Here is a 12,493-nt window from a genome sequence, read left to right on the forward strand (position 1 = left end):
TACAGTATGCAATGTGAGTCAAAAGAGATACAACACAATGTTGCACAATGTAATACCAGGTGGTGCAGGATTAGTGTCTAGGAATGTTGTGAATAATTAGATCTCTGATGAGTTACAGTCCTGTTTAGTTCATCATCACTATGTGGCACTGGGAATGACATTTTATTCCAACATCGTTTTGTCTTGCAAGGTCAAACGGAGTGGGCATTACTGATTATTTTCTATTATTATGAATGCCAGTAGCTATAATAAGAATAAGGTGTCCATGACAGTGTGGCTCTACAGCCTGGAGACTATGACCAAATTAACTACTCACTCAGAGCAGATGGCAGGATGCATCCCATGAAAGTAAGGAATGCTGTGATTATATCTACAATCCTCCTATTTGTCATTTTGAAAAGTAACACAAACAAACATGACTTAGGGCTTTTTTCCAGGACAAACTCCTTGCAGTGTCTTTATGCACAGTGCAGGGATATGTGCGTTTCTTAATACAGGGGAAACAACAGCAAGGTGGAGATAAGGTTGAATCTCGTGTCATTGGAGACAATGGAAGGGTGGAGGCAATTGTGATTGCCTTTAAGCAGAGAATTCCAGATGTCGCTAAATCACACAACGGATGTGATGTTATTGATATTAAATCATATCTTCGGCACGACAGCTACACTGTGTCAACAGGATAAAAAGAGGGGCAAAATGTTCACCTTTATATGCGTTACCTCTCATGCATTATTAGTAATTTTTAGGAAATTGGTAAGAAAAAAATTCAAATGGGCCAGAAGTGGACTCAGATGTTGAAATGAGCCCCCCAAAGAAATATGTGGTACTTCAAACAAAAAAATTTATCAAAAAGGCCAGAATGAAGGAACAAAGTGAACCAGTTCAATGATTTGTACCAAACAGGCTGGTCTTCTTTCAGTTCTTTACTCTCTCCTTGCTAAGTGTTGATTGCCTTTGAAGTTAAATGATTTCAGATGTGGAGTTCTCCTCGCAAGTAGTCTCAAAATGAAAATATTTTCAATGTATACAGTATGTTCCATACAAGGTGTTCAGGTGTTAAATTTATATTTTTATCTATACTGGTATTTATTGACAACAACAGCTTTACTGTGACATTTTTCTGGGTGTTTACTTTCATTATTGTTATTAAAGGAATCATTCGAAGTGGTTCAGAACTGCATCTCTATAACAAAGAGAGGTGAAATTTGTTGTGTCCTGTAAAAATACAGATAACTGGTACACTGTCAGAAAAAAGAGTATCTATTTGTACCATGTCACTAGGGCTGTGCCCTCAAGGGTCTGCAAGTTGCATCCTATAGCTGTAAGTAATTGTACCTTTTAAGATACAGAAATGGACTCTGAGGAACATCCCCAATGTACAAACAACATTAATGAACCCCCAATGGTACAAAAATGTTCCTGAATCCATTTCTGTACCTTAAAAGGTACAACTAACTACAGTTAGGGTACAATTGGCAGACCCTTGAGGGTACAGCCCCAGTGACAAGCAAAGGTACATATTGGTGCCCTTTCTGACAGTGTGAGTACTTCCACATAGTCAGCTAAAACATTTCAGATTGTGTATTTTAGGTGTACTTGGGTGAAAAACAGCATCATCAGTTTTACCAGTTTTCATTGCTCATTGTAAACAGCCAGTCACAACTTCACAAAGAAGAACGATAGTGAATGACCTGTGATGTCATGGTCTGCACACTAATTAGATCTTAACCACACTGAGATGAAAACAAAATGGATAGAAAGACCAAACCAATGAGTGCAGATTTGTGGGAACTTAACCACCAGTTTTGGTGGGAACTTTCAGAAAAATGTCTCGAGACATTCATTGATAGAATGTTTGAGTTTGTTCAGCTCTAATCACCAGAAAAGGCAGCTATTATGATGCATTAGCCTGTTTTTTTACTATATGGATGGTGTTTCTCATTTGTCTAAAATGTTTCCTTAATTGCCATTCTGTACCATTTTTGTCTTGTATGTGGCACTGCTAGTGTTTAACTGGAATAAAATGTAGAAAAATCCAGAAGTTCAAAACCTTTGGCTGTCAGTGTACATCTGTTTTCCTACCAGATAAAAATTTTTATTTTCTTTGTGAAAACATTATAAAACATAAGGAAAATCATTCCTGTACAAGAATTTATTGAGGTTAGAACTTTTTTGGATTTTGAAATTCCAGTTTACACTTGCCAAACAGTGTTCTGGAATCAGTGGAATGTTTTGCTTGCCCGCTAATATGCTTTGGACTTAATGCGCAAACAGAATTATGAGATGAATATTATTACAATAAAGCTTTGTTGGCAGAGACACCCTTTCGGTGATCGTGAAATATGCCTGGAGCTCTCATGCCCCTAGAAAGCATGGCTATTGAACATGCTTCACTATTTGATCAATCTGAAGAACAGAATACCCACTCATTCTTCTTCAAACCTTTTTTTATTCAGAGCACCAGATAACATTGGGGACTACATGTATATACTACCAGTACTAGCAAGCAGGAAGACAGAGAGGGAAGCAGTCTTTGTGAGAGTGTAGCCGTTGCTTCAAGCTTCCTTCACATAGGTCCTGATAGCCACAACACCTTTCATTGTGCATTTCTGCAACAGAGACACAGACATCAGAGCACAAATACTACACACTTTGAAAGGGTCAATTGCTTCCAGCATTTATGACAGAACTTGCATCCTGTGAGGTCAACATCGGACCAAAAGGGTGGGAAATGTATACTGGCAATGTACCAGTATCCACAGCTGCGAGTAAATAAACAAATTCAGGTGTTCGTTTCCAGGGGCTGATATAACTCATATATATGCTTATGAGAAGGTATTTCACATCCTGAAAGCCTGAAAGGTATCAAAACCAACTAAATGCTTAGCAACACGTATTTCCCCAAAGGTCAATCATGCGGATACACTCGATCCATCCTGCCTACGACTCCAGGAAATTACACCTCTAAAGATAATGCGTTCTCGGATGCAACGATATGAGCTGCAAATGGTATCTTACCGCTATCAATTTTCCATCCTGCACTTCTCGCTCTATCGTTGTTTCTTTTCCATCCCACTTCTGCTTTTGGATAAGTTTTCCGTTTTCAAGCGTTATTTTGGTCTGGGGTAAGAGCATCTCAGATAAGTGTACATCGTTCGTCCAGGTATTTAGTAGGCGACCACTGTCCCAGTAGAAAGCAATGGTAAAATCCCACGTACCTTGGTTTTGCGGTCGTCGGCGGTGATTTCGTCGAATTCCTCATTAAGCTTAAAGTTTATCTCCGTCGATTTAAAGGTGCTCTGCGATTTCATAGAAATGACTCCTTTGTCGTCCACGGTGATCAGCAGGTTCGGTTTGGCCATGTTTCCCATCTGCCGAGTTGCGAAGCCGACACCTGCAAAATCCCCGAAATTGCGTCCAGTTATGCAGCATATTTCCAGCACGTTTTGTAAGTATATGAAACCTTGTCATCGTACAATTTGTAGGAAACATAGACTAAGTAAGGTAGCCAACGGCAACAAATCCAGGTGCAAGAATTATCCTTAAGAAACATCCCTAAATAATTAACATCAAGCCTGATTTTCAGACCTAGATTAAATCCTCACAAAATAAGTAGATATTACACTGGTGGTGCAACTGAATTAGTAGAACCAAAAAAGAGGATACATTTGGCGTAACTTAAACCAGTTTCTTCAAAATGTACCTTTTTAACTTTTTTTTAAAACTGTATAACAATCCTTTCAGAAATATACCCTTAAACCTCCGACGCATCTAATTTTTACACTAAAGGTGGTTGGTGACACTAGTTCTTACCTAAAGCCTTCATATAATCATCGAAATTGTCGCTGGATATCATTCTCCACGTTCCTACAAACTTGTCTACCATGCTGGTAGTTTACAGAGACCGCACTATGTATAGGCTAATATTTAACAAACCCGCAAATAATACTACTCTGTAAGATGCAATGTTCGCGAGCAATTTAAAGGATCTCACTAACACGTGCTCCTTTCAGCCAACCAATCACCAATATAATGTGTGTAAAGTGATTCCGCAAGAGCAGAAAGATGGGAGTGTGTGTGTGTGGTGGGTGGGATTGTAGTGTAAAAACCGTGCGCAACAATGTATCTGTAATTATTTTTTCCTGAATCTGAGAAGCAAGGTGGATGAAGCATATGGGAAATAGCTGTTCTTATGTTCAACAGCTGGGGGGATTGAGGAATATACAAGGAAAACATCCGTACATGTGTTGTGTTTTTATTGAACTCCGGTGTCAGGAGGTCCTGCTGAATCCTGTATGATGTTTTTACAGGAGTTCTAGGAAAGAGGGACCCCTGGGTCGCGACGTTCTGCGGTTTTTCTATGCTTTGGGCGAGGTTTCCGGAATGGATTGGACAACTATATGTGCATCGCATTTTATCCTATTCAGTATTGCTGTGACAAAAAAAAATTAAAGACGGGGAGTTTCACTGGGGCATATTAATAAACACCACGGATCGATGTTTAAACATGTTGATAATCTTGAATGGGCGTGGCGAAGCTGATATGCACACTCCGACGAGTATATCTATCTATATTTTCCGACAGACTTTTTAGGAGCATACATTAGTTCAGAACCACCTTAGGATCCCCACCTATTCCTGCGAGGAGATTAATTAAAGCAATATAATAACAATCAAAGCAGCAAAAACTTGCATTATTCACAGTACATTTTCCGTTGCTTTTACCGTTGCGGAGTGGTAAAGATCGATTCGTCTTCTAACGACATACGCCTATCCAGTGGCCGACAGGGTCGTCAAGAGCATGGTTGGGTATACAGCTATTGAAGTGTTACAAGGATTTCCTATACTTTTCTAAAGTTTTAAGAATTATTAGGAAGCATGTGTAATGAAAGCGAAAATATTCTAGATTTCCAGTATAATTTTCAGATATAAATAGCTTAATACCGGCCTAGATTATCACACAGCGTCTGCGCCATGCACTGAACTACTGTGACGGTATTTCTGCATAACTCTATAAGGGGAAGGAGCGGCACGGGAAGGTCTGTTCTCGGACAGTTAAGCGTTCATTTAGGCCACTTGACTGGAAATCCGGGCACGTCTGCAAACTGAAATCGAAGGTTCCTTTTAATTAACCGAAACACTCAGCAATGCCTTTAAGACATACACAGTCGAGAATAGTGCCGAATATTCTACTCAAAAATCAGAAGTGTATACTCATTGTATCCTCCATCTAAACACTGATTTAGTGTACAACTAAAATAACCATCGAGGTAACATTTCATAAAATCGTAACGCTTGTATTTACGACGAATGGATTCTGTTCATGAACGAACTAGTACAGGTTCCAATGGAATTCTAAAAAAGTTGAATTGCTCTCCTCTGCTTCGAATATCCCCCCCTCCACACACCAAAAAACCCACATACAATTTGGTGGATAAATCGTATTTGAGGATTTGTATTTATTAAAACTAACATGAACACAACTGGTGAAGACACGCTGTAATAGCCTACCATAATAAATCTATATATGTACACAAAATGCGAGAATTGAAACAGTAACGTGGATTTTAAATATAGGCCTACATGTACATAAAAAGGCTCTCGTGCTCCAAAATGGCCCATCCTGATTATTTTCCAGCGGAATCTCCGGTTAAGTGGAATGTATTGTACCCTGTAATATAGTGTGGATGTGCTGACCCCCTGTGGTGTGATAATTACCACTTAGCCATGTAAAATACGAGTGATTCAGCACGAGATTATTTGTAGCATAAGACAGTATTGGCAGTACCGTTAATCGTTTCTCCTCTGCGTTACTATTAACCAGGACTAGTTTATCCTGCCCAGGTTCACCAGAAACGCAAGAAACACAACATACTGGCAGGAAACTAGACAGCCTTCATTAGCAAAAAAAAAAAAAAAAAAAACTACCACACTTCAGGTGATCGCTAAACAATAAAACGAGTTTTCCTTGCAAGTTGTACAACCTGACATTTGCCATAAGCTGCAATCAACTTCACAGGCCTGCTATGAAGCAGCCATGACGCTTAAGATCATACGAACTTCTGAAGGTAAAAGCCCATATCAGAGCACAACGTCTTATGTTGCATGGGAGCAGCTGCAGCCCACAGACTTGAGTGAACAGCTGGAAGGATCTCTGCAAAAACAGGAAGCTTTAATTCCCCCCTAAAAGCCTGCAGCTACTACCCCCAGGCAGCAGGTCTCCACAAGCACAACAGGAATTGCACCAAAGCATAGCAAAAATGTGGTGCTCAGTCAAGGAACCACTGTTACAGGTTTACTGTAGCACTCGGTTGTTCATGCGTAACAATAAGGGAATGGGGAAGATTACGCACACGCCAGAAGGGGAGCGTTGTACAGAGCAGGTACATACACCAGTACTGAACTCTTGAAACCTTAAAAACGAACAAAGTCATTTTGGTTTTCGAGTGTTTATTTTGAGAACCAGATCAGGCATTGAAAACAAGAGGAATGGGAACAGCCTTCAAACCCATAAACGAGTAGAGTGCAGCTTCAAGCTTCCTTCACATACGTTCTGGTAGCCACAATGTCATCCATGACACATTTCTGCAATAGATAAAACGTTACAACTTAGAGGTCTATAGATCTTGCAAAGGTCAGAATTCAGATACTTAAGTTGGAACGCTGACTATTAACCCTGATCGATTGATCCATGGATCAGAGTACCCACATCTAAAATGTTCCAGATGCGTGTTACAAAACACATTTACACAGTCTTACCACTATCAGTTTTCCATCCTGCAAGGTTCGCTCTATTGTCGTCTGCTTCCCATCCCACGTCTGCTTTTGGATGAGTTTCCCGTTTTCAAGCGTAACTACGGTCTGTGGGTTGGTCATAACAGGACGGTCAGGTTGAGAGTGGTGAACCAAGGATCAGCTCTTTTGGCACGTACCTTGGTTTTCCGGTCGTCTGCAGTGGTTTCGTCGAATTCCTCATCAAGCTTAAATTTGACCTCCGTTGATTTTAGAGTGCTCTGTGACTTCATACAGACCACCCCCTGATCATCCACGGCGAAGTGGAAACACGGTTTTACCATGTTTCCCATTTGGCGAGTTGCAAGACCCACTCCTGCAGGTGGGGGGCAATTCTTGGTCACATCTACATGCATAGTTTCTCCAGTACATCGGTGATCAAGTTACTAGAAGCGGCAGCAATGTTTAACAACGTTACACCAGCTAGGTTAAACGAGGCAAGATCTACTCGGACCCGCACACAAACAGTGCTCATCCACAATTCTAGAAGGAACCCGCAAATTAGTAGTAAGCTGTGACGTCTACATCGAACAGCCTGAAGTATCCCCAAAATGTTTCGAGTCCACGTTTTTACCTAAAGCTTTCATGTAATCATCGAAATTGTCACTGGTTTCCATCTTCCACTTTCCCACAAAGAGTTCAACCATGTTGAAGACTAAAGCGACGAATTAAACGCAACCACACAACAGGTACGAAATCTTAACAAAACGATGACCTGTTAGATGTAAGTTTTGGGGACAATTTAAAGGTATCTCACTAACACGTGTGATTTTCAGGTAACCAATCAGGCTGCTGATCTAAAGTGATTCCAGCAGGACCAGCAAGGTGTAGCGTGAAAATGTAACCGTAAGCAGGAGTTTATCTGTCATGATTTATGAGGGTTGCATCTGGCGTGACACATTTTCGTGGGAAAATTCGTGATTAAACTTGAGGTGTAAAAAAGGCGTTTACAAGGCAACCAATTGTATATTTCTGCCCTTATGTTTTACTTTTGGGGTCAGAATCTCCTTGCAGTGGTGTTTGTCGCGAGGATCATTCATTCAGGCAACCTAGGGCACTGGGCTTGGGTTCAGCCTGGATGGCATGGCAGTCCGTCATAAACACATACCTATTTGTATACTTTGGGCAAATTAACAACACCAATTAGCCTAACAATAGAAAAGAAAAAAACAGAATATGGGAATCAGGGAGAACATAAAAACAAACACACACACACACACACACACACAGTGTAGAGGAAAGGTTTCAAACCTCCAACCCTCCAGCTGGCAATAGCAATATTGTTTGAACCACCATGACACTCATTTCAGAAGAATTCAAATTATCTTTGTAAGCTCTTTACTCTATATGGCTGCCCCAGAATGCTTTGCAGTTACATACAAACACACACCGTGAACTATTCAAGCAGAAAAAGCCAGACGACAATGGAGGAGAGGAAGAAAAATATAAGATGGAAAACTGCTGGGGGTCGAAGGTCACTTGGCTACCCTCCCCTCAGCAATGTCAATAAGATGTCCTTTCCTGTTATTGTCAGTAGGCCCTGGCTGCAGCTATAGGATTCTCAGGAGGGGCCAGGGGGTGTTTGGGTGTAAGAGTCTGAAAAGCACCCCCCCCCCACCCCCATGGAGCTGGATCTATTCTCGGTTGGTCTTCCCAGCTAAGGTTTTCCATTCATGTTAAGGTCTTGCAGGCTCAATGTCATGGATCTGACGCTTCATAGGGTCCGTAGGTAAGGAACAAGAAAACAGAGAGCAGATCCAGGCTAATAATTAGTGCAGTTTTAACTAAGCTGTACAAACTACTGTAGGCAGGATGCACAGCAGCACCAACAACAGGAATTATTGTACCCTATTGTCCCCTGATTCAAAAGAATTAAATCTTCACTTGTGATTTAATGACGAGGGAACATCCTCTATGTCTGCAGATATTAGAAGAATCTAGGCTTGCTATCATCAATGCTCATTTATTTTTATTACAAGATCTGTGTGACCTAAAAGTTATTTGAGCTCTCTTCCCCCAGCACTCCAGGTGAGCCTATGCATTAAAACCCCCCTGCTTGTGGGCTTGTAAACATTCACAAGTTCAATTACGTTTGCCCATGAAGAACAAAGGTAAAAAGTACAATTTTGAAATTAGCCGTAAATTTGTCTGGGAGCCAGCATATAAGTGCTGGTGTAATATGATCTTATAGGTAATACTAATTTTTATCCTTGCTGCACTGTTTTGCATTCTTATTAAATATCTGAGGGTCTAACTTGGTTTTCTTTTTCCAGTAGTGGTTTTACTCAAGTCACTTTGAAGGATCCTGAGATGAAAATTGTGTAGAGATACATTTAAAATGGTATGGATGGGTGTAGAGAGAGTTGATGAAGATTCCTTAAGGTGTTTAGTAGGAATGAGGTTCAATGGACATGTTATGTCTTAAAAATTGATGATGTCAGTTTATCTTGGTTTCTTGCTAAATCAAACCTGTTGAGTAAATATTGGAGATCAGTGATACTTTCTGCATTTATTGCTGTGTGGTTAAATCCTAATTTGCATTGTTAAACTTCTCTGAAATTAGGAACGCCTATACTCCTGCCTATGCAATTATCTATTCAGTCAATCATGTTGCAACAGTGAATGCATTAAATAATGCAGATATGGGTCAGATGCTGCATGTATTCGCCACAGCAGACTAAAGGGAAAAAAAGTGATCTTGACCATGTTATCAACGTTGGTGACAGGCGGGCCGGTTTGAGCATTTCTGTAACTGCTTATCACTTGGGGTTTTCACACACCTCAGTCTCTACACTTTGCTGAGAATGGTGTGAAAAACATCCAGTGAGCGTCAGTTCTGCTAACAGAAATGCCTTGTTAATGAGAGAGGTCAGAGGAGAATGGCCAGACTGGTTCGAGCTGACAGAAAGGCCATGATAAGTTGGATATCTCTCTGTACATCTGTGGTGAGCAGAAAAGCATCTCAGAATGCACAACACATCAAACCTTGAGGCGGATGGGCTACAACAGCAGAAGACCATGTTAGGGTTCCTCTCCTGTCAGCCAAAAACTGAAAGCTGAGGCTGTAGTGGGCACCGGGTCACCAAAATTTGACTGTTGAAGACTGAAAAAAATATAGCCTTGTCTGATGAATCTTGACTTCTGTTGACATGCACAGATGGTAGGGACTGAATTTGGCATCAATAGTATGAATCCATGGATCCAACCTGCCTTGTGCCTGCAGTCCAGGCTGGTGGTGGAGTAAGAGTTTGGGGATTGTGGATGTTTTGGTACTCTTGCTTTTTTGGTACTCTTGGCCTGTTGATACCAATTGATCATCATTTGAATGCCACAGTCATTTTGAGTATTGCTGCTGACCGTGTGCGTCCCTTCATGGCCACAGTGTCCCCAGCTTCTAATGGTTATTTCCAGTATGATAATGCACCCTGTCCCAAAACGATCTCAATCCAATAGAGCAGGAGATCAGTAGCATAGATGTGCAGCTGACAAATCTGCAGAAATTGCATGATGCAGTCACGTCAGCGCTGCCCAGAATCTCAAAGGAATGTTGCCAACATCTTGTGAAATCTTGGCCACAAAGAACTGAGGCTGTTCTGAGACCAAAGTGAGGCCCCGCCCACAACTACAGTGTTTCTAATAAAGTGCTCAGTGAGTATATATCCCTGTAGTCCATCTGCAAAGAAAGTGAAGTCTGTGACTATAAAGTGCAACAATAAAATCCGCTATCATTTACAATCCATATGCCACGTTACACTTTGTAACGGGGGAAACCAAGACTGGTAGCATATATTACCCATAATCCTTATCCACAACCATACAATTACTACACAAATAAATGCATGAGGAGAGAGTTACAGCAACAGGTCTCTACTGTCCTCTGAAAAAGGAGAATCAGACAGAATTTTTTTATCATGTATTTTCAAAATGTATATATTAACCTCTCTTGTGCACCCCTGGTCAGCCTTTGGTAAATGTGTGAGTATTTTAATAGAATTGATTAAAAAAAAAAACACTAATGACATACAGTGTAGATTAGATTAGATTAGATTAGATTAGACTTTATTAATCCCACAATGGGGAAATTCTTTGAGAAAACAGCAGCAATAATGAAAAAAAGACAGTACAAAAAAAGGACAGGATCCATAGGATCAGCAAAAAAATAACAATACAGATAATAAAAACAATAGAAAAACAATTTCTAAAACTGTAAAAATATATAAGTAAAAATTTAAGAAAAAAGAGACATATACACAATGCTAGGTATATGGATAGCAGCTGCTGAAATATATATATATATATATATACATACATATATACACACACACACACACACACATATACATATATATACACACATATGTACATATACAGGGATTATATATATATTGATTGATTATGTGGTCACTGCAGTGATGTGTTGTAAAGTCTAATAGCTGTGGGGAGGAATGATCGACGGAAGCGCTCCTTCTTGCACTATGGGTGTAACAGTCTTGTGCTGAAGGAGCTGCTCAGAGCCTCCACAGTGTGGTGCAGGGGGTGGGAGGGGTTATCCATAATGGATGACAGTTTTAATAGCATCCTTCTGTCCGCCACCTCCTCGATGGTGTCCAGTGTGCAGCCCAGGACAGAGCCAGCTTTCTTAACAAGCTTGTTAAGTTTTTTCCTGTCTCTGTCCGAGCTGCTCCCTGCCCAGCACACAACAGCGTAGAGAACTACTGAGGCCACTACTGTGTCGTAAAAAGTCCGTAGGAGTTCTCTGCACACCCCGAAGGACCTCAGTCTCCTCAACAGGTGGAGGCGACTTTGGCCCTTCCTATACAGGGCAACTGTGTTTGTTGACCAGTCCAATTTATTATTGAGATGAACACCCAGGTATTTAAAAGTGTCCACAATATCAATGTCCGAGCCCTGGATGCTCACAGGAGTATGCACTGAAGCGTTCCTTCTGAAGTCGAGCACCAGCTCCTTTGTCTTACTGGTGTTCAGTAGCAAGTGGTTTTCCTCACACCAGTTCACAAAGTCAGTGATGACCCCCCTGTATTCCTGCTCATTCTCCCCGGACACACAACCAACAATGGCGGTGTCGTCTGAGAATTTCTGCAGGTGACAGTGATGGGAGCTGTACTTAAAATCAGCTGTGTACATGGTGAACAAAAATGGGGAGAGTACCGTCCCTTGAGGAGCCCCCGTGTTACAGACTACCACCTCTGACACAGTCACGCAACCTGACGAATTGTGGCCTGTCAGTGAGGTAGTCTAAAATCTGGGAAAGATATATCCTTACCCTGTTAGAGGATATATAACATCCAAAAAATAAATATCGGTGTAAACCACAAAATGCAGGAATCAAAATTTATCATTGCATTGCATAATGCATATTTTTCAACACACAAAGATGGGAACAGCTGCAATTGCAATCACAAACTCATCAGAAGCCCATTTTAACAAACCAGTGACCATTGGATAAAAGAAAAAAAAACAATAAGTAATTTATAGTTTACTAGCAGTGCAATGGCTAATGTAAGTCACATGCCCCATGACCCACAGTAATAAATGTATTTGTACATCCACAGCTGCAGTGTACCCTATAAAAGGATGTGAGCATACAGAGCCAGTGGGGTGCAATTACTACACTAATATTTGAGATCAATGATATGATCTGATGATATTTCATTAATAAAACAATAACAGGTTTCCTTTT

At 40.7% G+C, this 12,493-nt stretch overlaps 2 protein-coding genes across 2 annotated transcripts; both read right to left on the minus strand.

Moving 5' to 3' along the window:
* Positions 1-2,429: 2,429 nt before the first annotated feature.
* Positions 2,430-4,019, minus strand: LOC111850395 (fatty acid-binding protein, adipocyte-like). Its single transcript, XM_023824254.2, has 4 exons — positions 3,814-4,019; positions 3,219-3,394; positions 3,019-3,120; positions 2,430-2,609 (listed from the first exon to the last, which is right to left on the minus strand). The coding sequence occupies exons 1-4, from the start codon at positions 3,884-3,886 to the stop codon at positions 2,556-2,558; spliced, it is 405 nt and encodes a 134-aa protein (XP_023680022.1). The 5' UTR covers positions 3,887-4,019; the 3' UTR covers positions 2,430-2,555.
* A 2,414-nt stretch (positions 4,020-6,433) lies between these two features.
* LOC111850433 (fatty acid-binding protein, liver-like) lies at positions 6,434-7,524 on the minus strand. The gene is made up of 4 exons (XM_023824324.2): positions 7,367-7,524; positions 6,933-7,108; positions 6,760-6,861; positions 6,434-6,585 (listed from the first exon to the last, which is right to left on the minus strand). Exons 1-4 carry the CDS (start codon positions 7,437-7,439, stop codon positions 6,532-6,534), a joined length of 405 nt encoding a protein of 134 aa, XP_023680092.1. The 5' UTR covers positions 7,440-7,524; the 3' UTR covers positions 6,434-6,531.
* Between the last annotated feature and the right edge of the window lie 4,969 nt (positions 7,525-12,493).

Source organism: Paramormyrops kingsleyae, chromosome 9 (genome assembly GCF_048594095.1).
Source record: "Paramormyrops kingsleyae isolate MSU_618 chromosome 9, PKINGS_0.4, whole genome shotgun sequence".
Lineage (NCBI taxonomy): Eukaryota > Metazoa > Chordata > Actinopteri > Osteoglossiformes > Mormyridae > Paramormyrops > Paramormyrops kingsleyae.